The sequence below is a fragment of the Musa acuminata genome, chromosome BXJ3-8 (assembly GCF_036884655.1).
Source record: "Musa acuminata AAA Group cultivar baxijiao chromosome BXJ3-8, Cavendish_Baxijiao_AAA, whole genome shotgun sequence".
In the NCBI taxonomy this organism is placed as follows: domain Eukaryota; kingdom Viridiplantae; phylum Streptophyta; class Magnoliopsida; order Zingiberales; family Musaceae; genus Musa; species Musa acuminata.
Genome location: NC_088356.1, coordinates 1,181,718 through 1,204,813, shown reverse-complemented (window position 1 = coordinate 1,204,813; position 23,096 = coordinate 1,181,718). Strand labels below are relative to the sequence as shown.

At 37.5% G+C, this 23,096-nt stretch overlaps 2 protein-coding genes and 1 long non-coding RNA gene across 6 annotated transcripts; 2 read left to right on the top strand and 1 right to left on the bottom strand.

Annotated features, from left to right (window-relative positions):
- Positions 1 to 1,508: 1,508 nt before the first annotated feature.
- LOC135644300 (uncharacterized) lies at positions 1,509 to 9,589 on the bottom strand. 2 transcript variants are annotated; one of them, XM_065161767.1, is made up of 2 exons: positions 8,678 to 9,589; positions 1,509 to 1,719 (listed from the first exon to the last, which is right to left on the bottom strand). In XM_065161767.1, exon 1 carries the CDS (start codon positions 9,445 to 9,447, stop codon positions 8,680 to 8,682), a length of 768 nt encoding a protein of 255 aa, XP_065017839.1. In that variant the 5' UTR covers positions 9,448 to 9,589; the 3' UTR covers positions 1,509 to 1,719; positions 8,678 to 8,679. The 2 variants fall into 2 exon arrangements, with proteins under 2 accessions (XP_065017839.1, XP_065017840.1); XM_065161768.1 differs by lacking the exon at positions 1,509 to 1,719 and adding an exon at positions 1,727 to 1,876.
- On the top strand, positions 9,563 to 10,750 carry LOC135644302 (uncharacterized). The gene is made up of 3 exons (XR_010498441.1): positions 9,563 to 9,678; positions 10,222 to 10,295; positions 10,404 to 10,750. It is a non-coding gene; the product is annotated as an uncharacterized LOC135644302 (long non-coding RNA).
- Positions 10,751 to 12,797: 2,047 nt separating this feature from the next.
- LOC135644767 (uncharacterized) lies at positions 12,798 to 21,978 on the top strand. Of its 3 annotated transcripts, none has more exons than XM_065162656.1 (8): positions 12,798 to 13,009; positions 14,215 to 14,280; positions 16,883 to 17,032; positions 19,269 to 19,354; positions 19,459 to 19,567; positions 20,415 to 20,472; positions 21,154 to 21,328; positions 21,402 to 21,978. In XM_065162656.1, exons 1-7 carry the CDS (start codon positions 12,839 to 12,841, stop codon positions 21,282 to 21,284), a joined length of 771 nt encoding a protein of 256 aa, XP_065018728.1. In that variant the 5' UTR covers positions 12,798 to 12,838; the 3' UTR covers positions 21,285 to 21,328; positions 21,402 to 21,978. The 3 variants fall into 3 exon arrangements, 2 of the variants coding, with proteins under 2 accessions (XP_065018728.1, XP_065018729.1); XM_065162657.1 differs by having other exon boundaries at positions 21,374 to 21,978; XR_010498586.1 differs by lacking the exon at positions 21,402 to 21,978 and having other exon boundaries at positions 20,415 to 20,634; positions 21,154 to 21,292.
- Positions 21,979 to 23,096: the final 1,118 nt, after the last annotated feature.

Genomic DNA, 23,096 nt, shown 5'->3' with positions numbered 1-23,096 from the left:
AATTAAAGGGCAGGGGATGTAGCTCAGATGGTACAGTCCTCACTTAGCATGCGAGAGGTACAGAGAGGTAGGGGATGTAGCTCAGATGGTAGAGCGCTCGCTTAGCATGCGAGAGGTACAGGGATCTTCGAGGAAATAAATAGGCTAATAAAGATAATCTTTAACTAATAAGAATAGGGGATATAGCTCAGATGATAAAGCACTCGCGTAGCATGCGAGAGGTATAGGGATCGATACCCTATATCTCCATGTCTTTTTTTTATGTAAGAGAACGTCCGAGTTTTTTAGGATCTATAGGGGATGTAGCTCAGATGGTAGAACACTCGCTTAGCATGCAAGAGGTAGGGGATGTAGCTCAAATGGTAGAGCGCTCGCTTAGCATGCGAGAGGTACAGGGATCGATACCCCGCATCTCCATGTGTTCTTTTTATGCAAGAGATCGTCAGAGTTTTTTAGGATCTATTGGTTAAAATGTTGTTTGTTCGAGGTAATAAATAGACTAATAAAGCTAATCCTTAAAATTAAAGGGCAGGGGATGTAGCTCAGATGGTACAGTCCTCACTTAGCATGCGAGAGGTACAGAGAGGTAGGGGATGTAGCTCAGATGGTAGAGCGCTCGCTTAGCATGCGAGAGGTACGGGGATCTTCGAGGAAATAAATAGGCTAATAAAGATAATCTTTAACTAATAAGAATAGGGGATATAGCTCAGATGATAAAGCACTCGCGTAGCATGCGAGAGGTATAGGGATCGATACCCTATATCTCCATGTCTTTTTTTTATGTAAGAGAACGTCCGAGTTTTTTAGGATCTATAGGGGATGTAGCTCAGATGGTAGAACACTCGCTTAGCATGCAAGAGGTAGGGGATGTAGCTCAAATGGTAGAGCGCTCGCTTAGCATGCGAGAGGTACAGGGATCGATACCCCGCATCTCCATGTGTTCTTTTTATGCAAGAGATCGTCAGAGTTTTTTAGGATCTATTGGTTAAAATGTTGTTTGTTCGAGGTAATAAATAGACTAATAAAGCTAATCCTTAAAATTAAAGGGCAGGGGATGTAGCTCAGATGGTACAGTCCTCACTTAGCATGCGAGAGGTATGGGGATCGATACCCCGCATCTCCATGTCTTCTTTTTATGCAAGAGATCATTAGAGTTTTTTAGGATCTATCGATTAAAATATTATTTGTTCGATAAAATAAATAGGCTAATAAAGATAATCCTTAACTAATATGAGTAAGGGATGTAGCTCAAATAATAGAGCACTAGCTTAGCATACGAGATGTATTTTTTATGCAAGAGGTCTGAATGTTTTAGGAATATCAGTTAAAATATTATTTGATAATAGGCTAATAAAATTAACCCTAACCATAAAGGATATTTTATCTTAATACTACAAGATTATGGTTTAATAATGATCTATAAAATTTATTAAATAATAAGAATTTATAATCTAATCTGATTAATTTTGGAACTTATCAACTAAACTAATTGGTTAAAAGTTAGAGGGTTTGATAGTAGAATCCGATGATCAATCTCATCCTGCCTAATTATCATTTGTAAGGTATACAAACGACAAGAGTTAGTAAGTGAGAAAGGCATTTGAAGTGCCAACCAAAAGCCAGCTGCGGTGTCACGAACAACGCGGTTTAAGCATCCTCAACCGTTACAGTGTCTACTCCCATGTGAGCCACGTAACAGAAAGCTGGTACCACCAAACCCTGAAGATACCAAGAAAGACGCAAGCATTAAACCACAAAAGTCAAACATTGATCATGTTATTTATCAAGTATATCATCCTGGTGTCGGTGCTCCAATCCCGTCGCCAAACGCCTCATCTCGATCAAAGAATCCTCGAATTCCCAAGTCATAGGTGACCTTCTCCGATCCATACATCGGTTGCAAGTAAATATGATTCAAATAATTGCAAGAAACCATTCGTATCGCAAGCAGAACATAGGAAATATGAGAATAGGAATGAAAAGGAATGCATAAGAAAAGATGCGACTCACAACACAATTGAATACGACACCAATATATATATATATATGCTCATTCCTGTAAATTTGTATCTTGTATATACATTCATGCAAGACTCAAAAAACTTACAAATATGTTACTACAGTTAATCCAATTGGTTGGTAACATAATGAAAAAATTAGAAATGTATATAGTTAAATTTTAATATTTTTCAAAATAATGGTAATTGTGATTAATGAGTTTTTTTTGTGATTAACGACAGTTGACTTGAATTTATCGAATGAATAGTAAAAGATTCAAATATTTGAAGTGACAAATATACTATTTCCAAATGTTGAAAGGAAAGATATCTAAAATTCCTATTTATCCTCCCTTACATTCATCGAGGTTTAATGAGTCGTCTTTTCTGTTGGTGACCGCCCATTCAATGTGTTGGGGAGGAAGCAAAGCTTCTCTCCGCAATAACTTTACGTCGGTCAGGGAATAAACGGTTCAGGAATCATTGGATACAGATGATAAAAATCAAGTGCTTTTGTTAGGACTCTAGCTTGGAGAGTCCTAATTGAGAGGGACATTCATGTAAAAATGTTAGGACTCTAGCTAGGAGAGTCCTAATTGAGAGGGACATTCTGTTAGGACTCTAGCTAGGAGAGTCCTAATTGTGATGGGCATTCATGTAGGAGGTTTTTTCTTAGAGAAGAATTAGGAGTTGTAAGTGAATAAGAGTCTTGAGTAGGAGTCCTATTAGGAGTTGGTTAGAAGTAAGAGTCTTAAGTAGGAGTCCTATTAGGAGTTAGGGTTTAGAAGCCCTATAAATAGCCATGTATTCCTTCTCTTTTCTTAAGCAATAGATGAATCTTTTATGCAGCCTTTGAGCAGCAACTTGGAGGGAGGAACCCCTATAGAGTTCCAAGGAGGCTGATCCCCTAAAGAGATCAACCCCAAGTTTAGAATCTGTAAGGGTTCTAACACTTGGTATCAGAGCAGCGTTCTTGGCGTCTCGCTGCCCTTCCACAGCCATCCATCAACCCTCCACAACCATCCAAAGCAATTCCCACAATTGCTTAAAAGATCGTCACCGAATTCCGCCATCATCTCCACCACCACGGATCATCCTTTGATCTCCCCGTGAATTGCAACAGGTTGTTTCCTACCTTACTGCTGCTGCAATTTAGTTATCCTTATTCGAAAATCCAAAAAAAAAAAAAAATCGTTCCTATATTGCTGCATAAACTTTTCGTCACAAAGTTTTCATCTCTACGACGAAAGATACATTGCAGAATTTCAGCCGCATAGCACCATCTGTTTGATCTTGCTACTATGCTTTTTCTATCCAAATTTCTATGAAATTTTTATGACATCTTTGACACTTCTTAACAGTGGATTTCCCTTTGGTTTCATCAAAAAATTCTCAATATAAACTACTGATCTTTTATGTCCAATCTGCTGCACTTGAATTGCAGAATTCAAGCCGCATAGCACCATCTGTTTGATCTTGCTACTATGCTTTTTCTATCCAAATTTCTATAAAATTTTTATGACATCTTTGACACTTCCTAACAGTTGATTTCCCTTTGGTTTCATCGAAAAATTCTCAATATAAACTACTGATCTTTTATGTCCAATCTGCTGCACTTGAAAATCTATGCTGCAGAAAATTTCAGCTGCATATCGTTGCCTTAACCCATCTATTTGTAATCTTTTTTGAATGAAATTTCTTATACACTTCATAGATCATCTTGGCTTCCATCTAAGATTGATCTATTAAGAAATTCATCTCTAAAAATGATTTTATGTTGCTGCAAATTTTCATCGTAACCCGCTGAAATTTTTCGACGATAATTCTGCAATTGCAACTTGCACCAATTTCCTTGCTGTTATACTGCCGAAATTTTCTTGATTAAATTAGATATCCTTGCTGTCATATAAACTGTGATTTTGCTATCAATTCCCTCCTCAATTCTCTCAAGTTTTTGGTGGAAATTACGTCGAGAAACCGTTGTTTCTTCGACGACAATTCTACTCTTACAAGACAGCACATACTTGCTGCAACTTCCACGGATTTCTGTCAAACCTTTGCTACCATCTACCACAGATCCAAAACTTTCAACCACAGCCCTAAAACTCTACTAAACCACACCCTCAAACTGCACCCAAAACTACCACAAAACAAGCCTAAATCGTAGCCTACATCCACCAATCCACCAACCCTTTTGACCATCACTTCTCTCAACCTATACATGCCTTTAACCTAACAACAAAAGAGAGATCTTAATATCATAGATTTGGAGGCATATATTATGGCATCTAAGGAGGTAATCAATGCTAAATTCGAAGCCTTGGAGGCGCGAATGGAGGATAAGATTCGGATGCTCTTTACCGAACTCAGATTGGGCCGACCACTAAGCCCGAAGAAATCACATCAAGGAGAGAGCTTTGCCCAATCACACCAACCCCAAAGATATGACTTCCAAGAGAGGGGAAGCTCTATGACCAACCCCAACTATCCATGCATGAAAGTGGACTTCCCTAGATGGGAAGGAGACCCGATTGGTTGGATCTCGCGCGCGGAGCGATATTTTCGGTACCACAAAACCGCGGATGTATCTATGGTGAAAATTGTAGCTATACATCTTGAAGGGGATGCTATACAGTGGTTTGACTGGTTTGAACATACTTATGGAGTCCTTTCATGGCGACAATTCAAAGAAGGACTACTGATTCACTTCAGACCAATCGATTACGAGAATATTGATGAACAACTAGCAAAGATCCAACAAACCTCCACCATTCAAGAGTACCAAACCAGGTTTGAAAGGTTATCTAATCAAAATCATGATTGGTCTCAAAAACAGCTATTGTGGACCTTCATTGAGGGCTTGAAGCCGGAGATCCGAGGAGAAGTTAAAGCGCGACAACCGTATACGCTTATGGCAGCCATCTCTTTTGCACGACATCAAGAGGAGCAATTGAACCATGAAGCTCGGAGGACTAGGGTCTCTCCTCAACCAGTAATATCGAAGCCCTTAGCCCCCCCTACTGTCGACCAAGTCCCTACACTAAAGAGGTTAACAAGAGAAGAGCTTCGGGAGCGATATGCGAAGGGGTTATGTTGGCATTGTGACGAGCCATGGAGCCGTGAGCATCGCTGTAGTAAAGGGGGACTTCTTATGATTGAACCGATAGAAGAAGAGGTCATTGAACATCCAAAAGAGAGCCTTGAACATGAAGAAGAAGATGCAGAAGAAGAGCCACAACCGACCGAAGTTACGGTACATACACTAGCTAGCTACTCAAACCCGCAAACGATGAAAATTGGAGGCCTTCTCAAACAACAACCAATCACTGTTCTCATCGACACGGGCAGTACTACTAACTTCCTAAATAGTAAGCTTGCTGTTCGGATATCATTACCTATCGAGAATCGCTGCAGGTTTGATGTTAAGGTCACCGACGGACGGATTTTGAATTGTGATCATAGGCGCTTGCAGGAGAAACTATTGCTGCAGGACCAAGAGATAATTGCAGATTTCTTCCTTCTCCCTCTTAACAATCATGAGGCCATGCTCAGAATTAAATGGTTGACGACATTATGTGATATTTCTTGGAATTTTATGAAACTAATTATGAAATTTTACAGTAAGGAGAAACAGGTGACATTGCACGGGAAACGTGGGGGCGACATAACAACGATTTGCACACAACAAATGGAGAATGTTTTGCATAAAGCATGCAGCGGCTTTTTGGTACAACTTGAGCAGCAAACTAAGGGAGAGCCAACAGAATTTGAAGATCCAAATCTACTTCCTTTGCTTGCTAAATTTTCAAATATATTTGACGAACCGCGCAACCTACCTCTTACCTGTCGGCATGATCATTGTATAATGATTCTTCCAGGCAAATCTTCAGCAAATGCTCAGCCATATCAGTATCCACATCTCCAGAAGGATGAAATAGAAAGGATTATAAAAGAGATGCTCAAAACAGGAGTTATTCGGTCAAGTTGCAACCTCTACTCTTCGCCGGTGCTACTTGTACGCAAGAAGGACGGAACAAGGCGAATATGTGTTAATTACCGAGCTCTCAATGGCATAATCATCAAGGACAAATACTTTATTCCAATAGTAGATGAATTGCTAGATGAAAGGGAGCACAAATCTTTACAAAGCTGGACCTTTGATCCGGGTATCATCAAATACGAGCATGCGAAGAAGACATACGGAAAACCACCTTTTGAACACACAACAACCACGAATTTTTGCTTTCTTCAACAAAAGGTGGAATATCTTGGGCATATCATATCAGAGGAAGGTGTGGCAGTGGACCCCTTCAAAATTGGAGCAATGCAAAACTGGCCGACCTCGAGAAACATAAAATTGCTACATGGCTTTCTGGGTTTAACAGGCTACTACCGCAAGTTCGTGAAAAACTATGGAAAGATCAGTGCACCACTTACTTCCTTACTAGAAAAAGATGTCTTCCAATGGTTGGACAGAGCCTCCGCTGCCTTCGACAAACTTAAGGCAGCCATTACGACGACACCGGTGCTAACACTACCAGATTTCAACCGACCCTTCATTATTGAGGCCGACACATCTGGAGTCAGAATTGGAGCCATTCTCATGCAAGATGGTCGACCATTCGCATACACTAGCAAGGCATTATCTCCCTCCGATCAAAATATGTCAACATATGATAAGGAGATGCTCGCCATTGTGCGCGCAGCAACGAGGTGGAGATTGTACTTGATCAGGCGATACTTTCAAATCAAGACCGACCATAAAAGCCTAAAATATCTCTTGGAGCAGAAGATATCTTCCCCCGAGCAGCAAAAATGGGTAACAAAACTTCGTGGATTTGATTTTGAAATAACTTACAAAAAGGGGAAAGAGAATGTTCTTGCAGATGCGCTTTCGCAGCTACCCGAGCAAGTTGAAGTTTCGACCGTTTCACTTCCGACCAGCGACTTCCTTGAGGATATTAAGATGGAATGGCAGGAAGATTCAGATACTAGTAAGATTATAAAAAAATTGGAGGAAGCACCAAGCCACATGGCTCATTACAATTGGGACTCAAAAGAATTGCACTATAAGGGACGCATTGTGCTTGTGACAAATTCTACTTGCATCTTCAATAGCAGATTTTGGACAAAGTTATTCTATATGCAGGGTACTAAATTGAAAAGGAGTACGACATATCACTCACAAACCAACAGCCAACCGGAAGTTTTAACCAGGTGCTTGGAGACAGCCCAAAGTCACCCACCAAATATGACTACCCAAAGAGAACTCCAGACCCAGCCAAGTGCCATTATTGATCGACGGATCGTGACTCGACGACGACGACCCACTAATGAAGTGCTAATACAGTGGGCGAACCTACCAAAAGAAGATGTCACTTGGGAGAACTATGACGACTTAAAGATCAAATTCCCAGAATTCATGAATCATCAGCCTCGAGGACAAGGCTGATTTGAAGAGGGCTGATTTGAAGATGCCACTTGGGAGAACTATGACGACTTGTTAAGACTCTAGCTTGGAGAGCCCTAATTGAGAGGGACATTCATGTAAAAATGTTAGGACTCTAGCTAGGAGAGTCCTAATTGAGAGGGACATTCTGTTAGGACTCTAGCTAGGAGAGTCCTAATTGTGATGGGCATTCATGTAGGAGGTTTTTTCTTAGAGAAGAATTAGGAGTTGTAAGGGAATAAGAGTCTTGAGTAGGAGTCCTATTAGGAGTTGATTAGAAGTAAGAGTCTTAAGTAGGAGTCCTATTATGAGTTAGGGTTTAGAAGCCCTATAAATAGCCATGTATTCCTTCTCTTTTCTTAAGCAATAGATGAATCTTTTATGCAGCCTTTGAGCAGCAACTTGGAGGGAGGAACCCCTATAGAGTTCCAAGGAGGCTGATCCCCTAAAGAGATCAACCCCAAGTTTAGAATCTGCAAGGGTTCTAACAGCTTTCAGGATTATAGCAGCTAAAAGAAAGAAAACAGATCACGAGAACAAAATGAAAAAGCAATGAATGAGCCGCTTTAATCCACAAAACCTTCACTCGAAGCGACAAACCATAATTATCCTACATGCAGAAATATTATATGATTAGCAAGTGGACAGACACCTTTTATTATTATTATTATTATTATTATTGTTATTATTGTTGTTGTTGTTGTTATTTTTGTTGATGATAAGCCATGACGGATTAAAGTCCGTGACAGATCCCGATCCAATCGGAAATAACGTGGGCGGCAGCTTGGCATGGCGTAACATGCACGCTGTCCAAACCCGTGCAGCATTCCTCTCGTCGCCAGCTAGAAGAAGCCAAAACCCAGCTGGTTCACCTCTCTCTCCCTCTCCCTCTCCCTCTCCATCCTATTCTCCTTCAGACCTCTGAAGCTTTCTATGATGACTTCAATATGCTCAAAAGTTCCAAAAGCCAAAACGCTGCACCTCTCTTTCTCTCTCCACTGTCTAGTTCTTACACTAATGGAATCAACAAACAACTAAAGCCATCATTACAACAAACAATAGCACAACCAACCCCACTACAATGTTAAAGCCTAAGAATACGCCCCGTCTTCCGCCCAAAATGACGCCCTCATCATCACCCATACCAATGATAACAATACCATAACTACTTACTAGTTTTCTTTCTTGTTCTATAAATGAGAAGATTAATAAGAAAGGAAGGAAGGAGTACCTCTATTTTGATTTAGTTGTTGGTTTGTTACTCTTCGTGTTCGTCTTCCGGAGGACCACCTCGGTGTCGAGGCCGAAGCCGTCGATCTTGCGGACGCGGACCACCTCGGAGTGGTTGAAGAGGGCGACGAGGCCATCGACCCCCTCGAGGAGGTCGTTGGCGGAGTACTTGTCGCCGCGGCGGTGCACCGCCAGATGCAACACCGCCACCCCACCCGGCCGCAGCGTTCGCTCCACCTCCGCCGCGAACCGCTCCGGGTACAGCGCGTGGTCGAACACGTTGGAGAACTCGAAGTCGAAGGACTCGTCCGGGAAGGGTTGCGCGTGGAAGTCGCCGGCCACCACCAGCGGCGGTGCCGGCACCAGGTCCATCCCCAGCGCGCCCCCCACGCCCAGCCCTCGCAGAGCCGCCACCTCCTGCCCTAGGCGGGCCCCGACGCACAGCGCCGCGGAGGCGTTGGAGAGGAGGCCCTCGGCGGCCAGGTCGGCGAAGAACCGAGAGAATACGCGGACCTTGCGGTCCCAGTCGCGGGTCGCCCACAAGTGGCGGAGCCGGGGGTTGAGGGTCTTGTTCAGTTGCAGCTTGATGTAGTCGTCGTAGGAGCGGAAGCCCGGTCGGATGCGGATGAGCGCGGCGGTGGAGGAGGGGACGATGGCGGAGGAGATCGGGGTTTTCTTTGATTGTAGGTAGAGGTGGAAGAAGAGGAGGAAGGAGAGGAAGAGGAGGAGGAGGAAGAAGGATTTGAGGAGGGGCTTTTTGGGGACGGACATGGGAATGGGACGAGAAGGAAGAGAGGAAGGATGAGACCGATGACGTTAAGAGAGTGACAGAGAAGACGACGACGTTTCCCTCTTTCTCTCACTTGGTCTCGCCTTCTTCGCCTCTCTTGGGCTCCAAAAGTTTTAAAGGCATTGGGAATGCGTTGGGACGTCATGCGTGCGGTGTGATGGTCCGCAGGAACAGGATGGAATTCACTTTAAGCGGATGCCGGTTTCTAACAGGTAATCGAATGGAATCACGGAGACGGTTCTGCGAAGTGGGATTGCATGCGGATCCACTTTTGATAGGATCCTCCTACAGAATGGCCAATCGGGTCGGATTTTTTAATCGTCCCTTAAGATATATATATAAGAAATATTTTTATAAAGTTTTTTAATTAAATTAAATTATGTTTTCATTACTGATGTACATAATGTTCATTCGTCGACTTAAGCTTGAGGCTTATTATTAATATATTAATTAATTTATAAAACACTCAACATAGAATATTTTTTTGAAGTTGTGAGATAGAAAACCACTTTGTACGTGCGCAGGAGGTGCTCGATAAAATGCGTGTGTGGCTGTATCGTCTCCATTATTATTATGACAATGACCATCAACCTACTTCGGTTCATGAGGCATCTTATGGTCCTCCAAACATGTCAACCATTTCTAATTTTTCGTTGTTTCCTTTTTCATTGCTATTCAAATGTTCATCCTTTGATACGCTCGTTTTAACCTCAACTAGTTTTAGTCTGAATTCTGACAGTGAAGCTTCTTACCAGGGGCAGAATTTATGGCAGTGGAGTTCGCAGCAAATCCGGGACAACAAGAAGAGTTGACCTCACTTACTACAGGAGTATGTTCTCTCTCTCTCTGTCTCTCTGTGATTTACCAAGACACTTATAATTTACAGGTTCTTATTTGTCAAGCTTGATATAACATAAAATCACCATAAACTTTGCAGCAAAAAATGTGCATGGAGTTGTTACCCCTAAACCAAACTCACAAATCGCACACAATATCCTATTGGATATCAACCATGGATGAAGCAAGAAACATGATTTGCAATGATTCATACAGCATTGCTCTAATTCGCTCATGAATGGCTATAATATGTAATAGAAGAAAAAGTGCGTCAAACAAGGAAGAGACAGGCATGCCACTTACGCTACCTATGTACAAATTACAAGTACAGGGTTTGCAACTTTTACGGTATGATATTATGATGTACTCGGCAGTTATGATGATATCGACCATGCATCTATGATGTACTCGACCATGCAGTTCGTGCTGTATTCTTTTTTAAGTATGCATGCGACTGAGACCAGGAATAAAATCCAACTTCTCATTAAAAACATAAACAGGTTAGAATGTTATTAATTTAAATAAGTAGGCAATAAAATAGAACTAAAAGCCAATGAAATGTTTTTTAATTATACGACAGACACTCGAGTTAAAACATGACGACACAACAAGTTGGTCATCCAAGAATCCAAGAATCCTGTCAATTAGATTTGGTTGTCACGAATTTAACTTAACTGGTTTGTCTTAGTCGTGCGGCACTTTAGTGTGTCCATCTGTAAAGGATCAATCTTCCTAAAATCTTTTGTGATCGATCCCTTAAGGATTTATGAAACAAACGACGGATTAGAAAAAAATATTTAATTTGAGATCAACAAGCAACTATTTCAATAAACAATTGAAAGGCAATGCAAATTACAAGCATGAATTTTACAAGCTCTAGATTATCGTACGATAAATGGTCAAGGGTTGTTCGTTGTCTTCTTCCTCAAATGCATAGCGGTGACATCTGCATTATCTTCTTTTTCCTCTCTCTTTACCTTATCTCTCGTTATTGTTCTCTCTTCTCTTCTTCCTTTTCCTCTCTTCCCCTCACAAGAAGCACAAGAAATCGTAGAAGTCTGTCAACTCCACCTCCAGCACTCCACTTGACTCATCTCTAAATTCATCCTTGCATCATTCTTTTCGATTACAACCACAATATCCACTAGTGGCCCGACAACACCATGGTCCACCACTCCTACCAAAAAGAAAGAAAACATAATTAAGATATTAAAATTATCCTTTTGCCTATCATTTTCATGATATTCCTGCACGTGTTGTCACAATCTGCATTTTCGATTAATAAAATCAATAACATTAGGATAAATGGATTAATTATTTTATTTTTATAAATATAAGGATTCTCATATAAGTTTTTTAAGTCTATGGATTGAAATGCTAAAGAGGTCTAACTACATGTAATTAGCCTATTAACTATAATGATATTTATATTAGTTTTAAAATTTTACATCAATATATATTAAAATTAAAATATTAATGATAAATATAAAATATTAAAGTTTTAAGGATGTTTAAATATATATAATTTTATATTTTAGCTAAATTTATTATTTTTAAAAATTTTAAAAGTTTAAAATCTCGATCATGATAGAGAATATAAATTTGGCTAACCATTATTCACCATGTCAATGCCACATGAGACTAACGCCCTTTTGCTCACGTGGATAGAAGTTTAAATGTCAACTTGGGTTAGTTATTGAGTTGTCAAGCTATCTTGTTTTTCGAAATATTCATAAAAACATTCATGGAAGTCTAGGGAGCAGCTCAGGTCGATTACATACTGATTTCATGCGAAATATTCATAGGAATATTCCTAAAATTTTAAGGACAGCTCAGGTCAATTACAAACTGACTCCCTAATGAAATATTCGCATGAATATTTTCGAAAGTCCTCATGACAATTCGAGTCGGTTACGAACTATCTTCCCCTTAAAATTTTTATGAGATTTCTTTCTCCTCGATATCAGTATAAAAATACACTTTTAACTCTAGATTAAAAAAGAAAAAAAGAAAAAGACCTCAGTATTGACTTAACCATTGAAGGTATCGACTTGAGAAGACATCCCCAACCTCATACAAATTAGGATATATTATGCTAACGAAGACATCAATAATATTTTTTCCCTAACAACTATTAATAATAAAAATAATAATATGATATACGGTGGTTAGTATATATGTTACATGTTTTTTAAAATAATTTTTATTCATTATATTAATCGACTTACAAGACGATCTATCAACTGTGCAACAGTCTCTTAGGATGTCTTGCAGAGACATTGCACGACTGATAGTTCTTTATGTTCCAATCCATATAAAAAATATATTATATATTATTTAATATAATAAATAAAAAAAATATTTTTTGAAAAAAAACAAAACATCGGAAATATCCATATTTGTGACATCATTTGAGCCTGCTAATTCGGCCCATGGGCCAAAGACATTTTAACGAATAGATTTATGTTAACAATTGATGTTGCGGATCACGGTGTGACGGTGTGACGGGGGGCACTTTGTTGGTGTACGAGGGAGATGGAAGCGGAGCAGGAGATGACGAGGAGGCGAGTGTTGGTGACGTTCGACGTGGACGGGACGCTGATCCGGAGCACCGGCAGCGCCTCCAACCACCTCCATCGCCAGGCCTTCGCTCACGCCTTCCTGCGCGTCTTTGGCCTCCAAAACGCCACCATCGACGCCGTCCAGGTTCGTGATCTTGATGACCAAAGTGTCCAATGTCACATCACGTCCCTTTTGGTTAAAAAAAAAAAAAGAGCGGCATCCCATCGGATCGAACTTTCGATCCTGCTGTTGGGAGTAGAAATGCTGTCGTTGATTCTCATCAGAAATTTACTTTACATTTTTGAAGACGAGAATATTTAGAATAACTCTGATTTGGTTTTTTTTCTTTGTTTTTTATTGTCGATGTTAGGTTTTAAAATATATCGAGTATTTTCCTAATACTTTAGGCCTCTAGGATATATGTTAATAGAATCAAAATCTTTATCATGGTATCGAAGTAGGTTATGAGTTTGAATCCTACATCTGTCCCTCTTTATGTGTGTTTAATCAACAGTTATGTAGTGACCTCCTTAATTATCTTGCACCATTCACTTGAGGGTGGTTCATACTTCATGCGTCAAGCCTAATCTGGTCAGCACCATGTGAGATGGAATTTTATAACTTAATAAATGTTTGGTCTTTTCCTGGCAACTTAAGCTAAGCTTTTGAACTGGTAATTCAAATCAAAATCTTTATTACTTCAGTTATATATCTATTGTACATGATCTGATTTAAGCATCAGAAGACTCACTCCGGGTATCTCTCTATTGTGCATGATCTGATTTAAGCATTATGTCTTCTAATGCTTGCTCATAAGAAAAAATAGATTCTTGTTATAGCTTTACTGATGAATCTGAGAACACATCTGGAGAATGTGGAGCCATTTCAACAGAAATTGTACGTGACATATGCATTGAGGGATTGCTGTATCCCCATCAAACTGTTTATCACTTCAGTTATCAATCTGATGTGCATGATCTGATTTAAGCATTAGCGTTATGTCTTCTAATGCTTGCTTAAGAAAATATAATATTGTTATAGCTTTACCATTGAGTTTTAAGGCTCATCCGGAGAATGTGGAGTCATTTCAACTGGGACTGTACATGATATATGCACTAAAAAATTGCCAACAAAACACCATAAGCTCTATCATGTCTGTGTAGCTACGTGTCACAGAACTTGAAATGAAAATTTGTCAACAGCACTTGGAAAAAGAAATAGCAATTAACAGCTTATCACTAGGATATTTTGAACTTCACTTGATTCTCCTGTCATCCATTGCTGTTGTCGTCTCAAGTGTTTATGGTTGAATTGTCTGCTATTCTAACTCGTTTTTATTTCGTCTGCAGCATCATGGCCAAACAGATCCCATTATACTTGTGAATACAGCCATTCACTATGGTGTATCTTCCAATGTTGGTAGCTTCAGAACTCTTTGTTTTTTTGTTTTCTTGTCCGTTACTATGATGTTGCTAGTAAACCCTGCAGAGAATACTACTGGATGCTTATTTTCTTTCTAAAACTAAATCAAGTTGTTAAATTGAAGCTTTATGACGGATATAATGTGGATAAGTTTTTCTTCTTCATTCTCAGTTCTGGCAGGTCGATGTCTAATAAGGTGGAGGATTTGTTTAGGAATGTTCAGTTTGGTGAATTCTGAAGAGAAACATCATTTGGTTACTTCCCTTTAAATCAGTAAAAAAAATCAGATAATCTATTATGAAGTCCTATTTGACTATCTGATTTCTGTTTATTTTTCGGATGATATAGTGGAAATAGTAACTTTATAAACAATATTCCTTGCTCCTCTACTAAAAATGGTTAGCGGGAACATCAAAGCTACAAAAAAACTAAAACTTTGGGAGTGTAACATACCAAATAGTCACTTCATATTAGGACCATACTACATGTTTAACACTGATCCATTCAATATTTATTATTGTTTCATTGTAAGCAATTCTTCATCACAAAAGAGATTTTCCAAGTGCCTCCCTTTCGAATAAACGTAGACCTGGATAGCATTGAATATCAAAGAGTTCAATGCTAATTTTGAAAATTCAATCAGAACAGATTTAGTGTTTTCATAAAATGAGATATTACACCACTAATCCTGAGAAGGTACTTCCAAATAAGAATCAGTGTGCTGTGTGTTTGTGTGTGAACGTGTGTGTACAATACTTTCTTTTTCATGAGGTTCTGTAGAAGGTTATATACCATGAGAAAAAGGCAAAAGTCTTTATAACTTGCCAAAGACTGACAGATTTGAAGGAGTAAATATGGCTTGTAAAGGGTGATTTCCCTGTAGTATAGATGTCTGTTGCCACCATGTTCAATCAATTAGTGGATTCATGATGAAACCTTGAATGGGTGAGTTATTGATTAGGGTTATTCTAATTGTTGCCTGCAATTGTGAACCGCATCTGATGCAATGGGAACAGAAGTAAATGCTTTAGGCTTTTTAAAGTGTTTCAATCTATTGAATCAATGTATCAAAACCTGCCTTCTAACACTATATGGACACTATATGGTTGAAGACTAATTAAGAATAAAAATATTGCCTAAATAGTGGATAGCTTCCTTTTCAGTCTTTATGCTAAGAGCAACACTATAAATCCAAGAACTTGTTTAGATTGTAGATCACGGATTTTTTTTTTCTAGTGAGACGTGCTTGTAGTGTACGGATCTGAATGTTCTAAAGCTCGCTTACCTTTGTGCACCTGTATTAGCAGTATGTTGAGATGGATGTGTCAGTTTAGTAGAAATGATATAGTAAGAATGTTTCCTATTGTGAACAATTAGGTATCTTTTTATTGAAGATAAAATGACAAAAAACCTTATAACATGGCTTGGATATGCCATCAACAGGCTCGATAATAGGAAAATTTCTATGTAACCTACTCAAATAGTTGGGCTTATGGCTGTTTCTGTACACTTGTAACATATTGCAGGTACTCTTATCTTGAAATGTTTTAGTTTCTTTCAGCATAGTGTTTTATCACTTAACAATCCTGCACATGCTCAATCCTGCACATTGATGGAGATGCACGTAGTGGCATCTCGTGAGTCATATTTGTTTTGAAGTCTATTTCCTTCAACTTGCATTGCAAATCTTTCTTTAGAACTTATTATGCAATTGAACATGATTATTATTTACGACAAAATAAGAGTATGAAGTACCTCAATGTGTCCATTGCATTACTATATGATTTTCATTGCTTAATTTGAGTATCATAGAAACTGCATTATCTTTTACAGTAAAAACCATGGAGAAATATTTAAACCAGAACTGATGTTTAAAACATTGAAAAGATGAAAATAAACTTAAGTCTTGAAAGGAAAAAAAAGAAATGGTAAATCTGTGTATTTGTGCAGTTAGGTGCTATCATTTGATGTGTGAAAATGATGATGTTTTTCAGAAAAAACTAGATTATTTAAAGGACCCACTGAAAGATTGTGCGATCACAAAGATTTTGTCAAAGATATGAATTATCATATTCATAATTCCTACTTGGAAGGCAACTGAAGAAACATCCAACACTGCAGGTTGTCATTCTATATGTTGAGCATAGGCTGATCAATTCATCTGTTCTATTTATCTGATCGAACTTGGTAGATACTGATTTTGCACCCTTCTGTGTTTTTTATTTTTTTTTATTTTTGAAGGACATATTCTTCAAGTCTGGTAACAGCTACATGCGTTTCTTTGTGACAGAAACCTGGCAATTTAACAAACAGAAGATTTCATGGCAACCTTTGGTATAGAAGACTTTTGGACTCTTCTAGTCCCTAGGAAGAAGTAGAGGTCTTAGAAGCTTAGATTATTTTGAACATCTTGGATTCTGTAAAGTATGGGCCGATCAATCCCAGATGCCAAGCAAATGCCAACTAAAATTTTGATTAGTATTATTAGTTAAAACTTTGGGATGTTCTTTATCAACTGTTCTTGTTTAGGTGGCTGCTTAAGATGTTCTTCTATTTCTCTGTCCCTCAGCCTTCTTCACTAACTGATTTGTTTAGGTGGCTGCTGAAAGACTTCCTGATATGAAGACAGAGATGCTTAAATATGCTAGAGAACATGTTGAAGAAATTGGAGAGGGGCTTGAGGTTCTTCCTGGTGTTGCTTCTTTGTTGGATGCTTTGTCTTCAAGTAATGTGGTTATTGGACTGGTAGGCTTGTTAACTTGTTGTATCAATTTGCATATTGTGTATGTTTAATCTAGTTTGTGGCTGAGAAGATGCAATCATTGCTTCAGTTTCTGGATCATCATTTAAATTAATATTTTGGAGTGCCACTTATTTGTTTGGTTATTAATATCAAACCTATACTTAAATGTCAATAGAAATGGTTGTTGATTACTTTCTTGTTTACTACATAACGAACTGGTTCGCTACATGTAGGATAGTGTTTTGTTTTGTTTCTTGTGTTTCTATAAGGTGGAATTTGCAGTTCTCACTTCTTATAAGTTTTGTAAATTTGTCCCTAGTTGGGATAGATTATTGTGCTCTGCTTTATTGTGACTTTTCTTTTTCTAACTTTTGCTAGTATTGAGTCTATTGACTGCTTTTTTAATCATCCTTTTCTCCTTGCAGCTCTTCCTGTTGCAGGTTTATGACCACTTGAAAAGGAATTGTGGTTAATTTTTCTTTTCCAAAAATGTCCACTAGTCTAGAGGCTAGGTGCAATCACTTTGCATTGTCTTGGTTCTTGTGTTTCCTGCTGCTCAAGCTTCATAATATTTTACTCAGCAATTGATAGCTCGAAGCCTATGTGGTTATGGATTCAAGTTTGATGCAGATTCAAGGAAACAACAAGGTTTATAAAACAGTGGTAGAGGTTCCTCGGAAGCATATATATATATAAACTTAAATTTTGAGCATTAATTATGCCGTTCTTGTTGTTAATTAGAATTCTTATATTAATTAATATTATTCAGAGGCTTTTAGATACTTATTTGGGCAAGACATCATTTTAGGGTAGTAATAAGAATCGTTAATTAGGGTGACAATTTAGTTTGTCATAGATTATGGAAATTTTAAATGTTAATTAGGGACTTTGAACATAATTAAGGACGAAGTCAAATTCAAGATATTAATTAGAAAAGTCAAGGAGGGGAGTTATTTTTGTACATGAGACCTGCAAAATTTTTGTTACTTTTTCTTCATATTATTTTAAAAGCAAACGTCAACACTGTGTTAGCCAATGAATAGTTTGATATGTGTGTATATATGTATCTTTGGTGGGTTAATGAGTCGTATAATTTATGTGTATATGTATATATGTGTCTTTGACCAAATGTTAAACACTTGTATTGCCTTAGGAGGAGAAGATCTAAAAATTAGTGATGTATCATTGGATCTAACTTTTCTTCTTTTTTTTTTTTTTTCTGTATCCAACAGCTTATATAGAAAGAAATAAGCTCATTAACTCTAGTATTATAGGATTTGTTCACTTTTTAGGATGAATGGCATCATAATTCGAAATATTAAAAGTCATGATTCCAGTTTTTAGGAATGTTCTCCCTATGAAGATTCCAAATCATCAAGATATAGGACTTAAGCAAGGTTCTCGCTACCAAGAGCCAAGGATCATTTTCTCACTTGTAGAGTCCTTTTGTGGCTAATTCCTTTCTTTTAGGTATTTGCTTGTGAGACAAGAATCTTACCTAAATACCGTTTATGTTTTCATGGTCAGTTATGCCTCAATGTCTTGTAATTTCCTTTTAGCCATGGAGCCATTTTCTGTGTTATTCTTCAAGTTGATATTTATTGTCGAAAGTTCGAAGTCCCTCCGTCAGTTGACAAGAGCAAAGCTTGTATAACTAGCGTTACGTTTCTGACTCAGCACGTACAAACTTGATCCCTCGTATGTCTCATGGATTCTTGGATTTTGCATCAGCCACATCTATTATTCCATTACCTTAGATGTACTTGCTAATGTTTATGTGACAAATTTACTTTGTATTTTAGATGTTGCAAAAAAACAATTTCTTGATTTTTCAGCAATGGTATGCAGTTGGAAAATTAACCAGTAAACCAACAATCGGAACATTAACATTCTTCAGCTTGATTTTCGGAGCTCTCAAATTGTTTGATCTACATTCACTATGAACATTGAGCTTTCAACTGTTTTTCATGCTCTGAAATTTCTATCAAGTATTTTATCTGGTTATACGATTTATGTTTTTCTCATGGATTTATTTTCTACTCAATGTTGTTTGATGCCTGCACTCATTACATCTTCGGTCAACAATTTTCTTGGTAAGATAGCTCAAGTTACTGTTAGTTTGCTGTGCTTTTCAGTAAGCCTTTGGATTCTGAAACTCTAGATTCTATCTTGCTCTTTCTTGATACAAGAATTGCAAGATGCTTATCAGCAGTTTTCTGGAATCTTGCTATGTCATAGGTCACAGGCAATCTAGAAGAGATTGCATGGATGAAGATGGATGGATTGGGCATCAGAAAATATTTTACAGTTCCAAACTTTGGAGGGTGAGTCAAAAGAGTAGTGATCTCTATTATCATTCTTTTTTCTAATATGGATCTTCAGGGTTATCTTTTTCGGCTAATATTTCAGTATTGACATATTCTGCTAGATTTGGAAGTGATCACATTGATCGAGGGCATTTAGTGAAGATTGCAGCTGACAGAGCCAAAGAACTATGTCCTGCAGGATTTGACTTACGTGTGCATGTTGGAGATACAGTATGTCACATTTATATTCCCATAAATTGAATTACATCTTCATTTAGAAAATGGCACATATCATATTGTGTAAAACTAGTGTTGGGGGGTTTGGCTTACTGGTGAGTTAATGTACATGTTATGCTTCAATGTTATGAAGAGTTAGAGAATCACCAACTGTTCTTGCTTACCTTTTAATTCTTCTTCCATTTTACTGTTTACTCAGTAAAGTGAGCTTGCAGCTTAAGTGTTTGCTATTCATTCAGATAATATAGAACTGAGACAGTATGATAACTCAATTACATCATGTTGCTTGTTTTTCGTGTATTTTTTTTTTGTTTTTGGAAATTGGGGAGGTCGCATTTATTGAAGTTATCAAAGTCCAATGCTTGTAACTTGTCAATGTTTACATGTACCCTATGCCATGAAAACCATTTATTGTAGATACTATTCTTAACACTTCACGGTCAGAGTCAATCTGATATGTGTAAAATTGGAATGCCGAACATTATCTTGATCTAATGCCACAAAACGCAGAAAATTTTCAACATATTCATGTGTTAGACACTAATGCTAATACATTAAACTTATGTTGAATTTACTCATTTTTGGTGATGATGAAAAGGCCAATTCTTTTCTAGGTGCTTTTGTATATATAGTAGATCATCTTGACAGTGCCATTATTTTTCTTTGAAGCACTTTGTTATTGATTTTGAATATAAATACTAGGTATTGCATACATTTTGATTTTATTCGTTGGATGTATGGATGCACACATTATAAAAGAAATTCTTTAGTTAAAGCTTTTAGAAATGTGTTTACTTGTGATTCAGTGTTTTAACATTTTACCTTTCCCATATTTTTGTAGCCAAATGACATCAAAGCTGCAGAATATGGAGGAGCGCTTGCAATTGGAGTATGTACAGGTATATTTACTGAGGAGGAGATGAAGAAGTCTAGCTGTGGCAGTGCAATCATACTCTCTGATCTTACTGATAGCACAACTTTCATGAATCTGCTGGGTATCGAAGGCTAATTTATCTGCAGTCCCCAGAAAAAGGATCTCTTCTTACAATTCTCCTCACAAAGTATGGTTGACTGGAATCTTTTTGAACAATATGATATTTTGTATTGTATGCTTCTGGACATTTATGTTTTGGATTCCTGTCTATCCTTGAAACTGTTCGTTCTTGGGTCCTCTTTGACATAGTTGGAAGGAAATCTGTTTATTGTGATTCCTAAATTTTAGCTATAACAATACCTGGTATTGGCTTCATAGTTGGTTTGCAGCCCCAAAAGACTTATGTTGTGGTCATTAAACATGTTGATTCCTCCTTGTTTTACTTTCCTTCCTCAGCATATTCATGACTAAGATTCACAGGGCATATGATACATGTACATGGAAGCCATTCATAAAAGTTGGTCCTTGACATTTTTAGTATAATTTGCATATGCAAAATTGCTTTTTACATGGACATAATCATTCTGAAATGTTTTCTGGAGTGTTGTGGTCTCTCACAGACCTAATGCACTCCTTCAGCAGCTTCTATGGCACACTAGAACTTATCTTCTGGGATATAGCTTACATGTGATGCCTTTGTACACAGCCAGGAAATTGGTAATGAGCTCCCTCCAGGATGAGTCCTTGATTGTGACTGCATGTGCTGAATGCTGCCTGTCCTGTCTCCAGTGTGCTAGCACATCTATTTGCAATTGGCAGAACATGATTGGGACGTGATCAACGCGGTCATGGCTCCGCACATGGATATGTATAATTGCCAGGTAACATTTGCTTTCGCTTTTTGAAATTAACCATCATGATCATAGATGTGTTTCTTTCGATTTTTGCATGTAGATTCTTGATAGAGATGAAGGAAGCTCCATGAATGGCTGTTTGACACACCAACCACTATCAAACCTTGTGTCAAAAGACAATATGAGATGGATGGAGTGGGTGATCTGCCTTGCTGGTTTACTTGGTTTTCAAAGTTGATGGCTTAGCTGGCCATGCCTCAATCTTGGGTGTCACCCATGTGACTAACTTGGCTTATTCATGCCAAGTCATGATGATGATTGCTGCCTCTATGCAAAGTTTAGATCTGAGAGGTCATTTTACTTTGAAGATATTCTGCTAAGGAACTGCATGTGATTAGTAGATGTCATCTCTGCTACTAGTTCTCAACTGTGTGTGCTCCTGCACCAAATAGCATGCAGATCCAAGTTGTCTGACATTGTCTGGAATCAATGCTGCAAATGATGCTATCTGTAAAGGATGGACCATTAGGAATTCCATTGTGGAATTTGGATCTTCCCCCCAGTGTGTCTGTCACTGGTACAAAAAGTTTGACTGGTACATAGAAACTATATGCTGAACAAAACCTTGCTGCATTGTGTTTTACCTCCTTTTATTATGAATATTGATTGTTTGTCTCTCTGCTTTGTTTTCTCTACCTAGAAAACCCGGACCTCTTGCCAAAGCTGGTAATCAAATTGATTTGATTGTCTATTATCATTTCAGGCAGAAGATAAAATATTTTTTGATTTTGATGTCAAAAGGATGAAGGTAAAACAATAATCTTAAATAGTAAAAATGATATCATGAAATTTATATTAAAAATATTCAGTGTAATTATTTCATGATTAAGCTACATTAAGTGAGAAATTAAGATTTCACCATTTAAACATGAAAGTGTGTTATACACCTTCTAAAAAATTATACGATGATGGGAATAAATTTCATTCTTCAACATTTTCTGCTTGCATGTTTGTTAAAATACTTTGATTACTAGCACAAATATGGAAGGAATTCAGACTTACATGATAGTATTTTAGGCTTTTGAAATTGTTGATTAATCTCAGCTTCATAAAATCATACACAAATGTTAAATTAAGTAATTTGTTTTATGGTGTAAACTAATGTTAATGCAACAATTTAGGATTAATCAGCATATAAAAAGATAATAATTTCCCCATGCTTGAGTCTTGGCAAGTCCTATGATTTGAAGATGCTACCTTCATTTCATTACATGATCTATATGTAATTTCTATTTATTGTAGATTAAGTTTAGAGTTTTTTTTTTTTTTGCACATGTTTGATTACTATTCTTAATCAAATCACTATGATCATGTCGAGTAATTGTTGTATTGTCTTATTTTATTAAGCTAATAAGGAAGAGCTTTCAACCTATCAAATCATATGATACCAATATACTATTGGATTTGAAACCCACTTACCAATCAAGCATTTGAAACTACTACTGTATCTGACCCACTTACATCCTATCATCTATCATACTTACCTAACATAAGTTGAGGAGTCAAATCCTCATTTTATAAATTTATTTTTATATGACCTATTTATTAATTAAAATCTAATTCGATATATTTTTTTAGTATGTAAATCAGCTTAGCTAGTAAAAATTTTGATTGCTATATACATACATATATATATATATATATATACAAATGTTCTATAGAGGCATAGAGATGTTATCGTTAGATAAAATAAAATATAAAATAATTAATATTAATGGTAAAACATATAGAATAC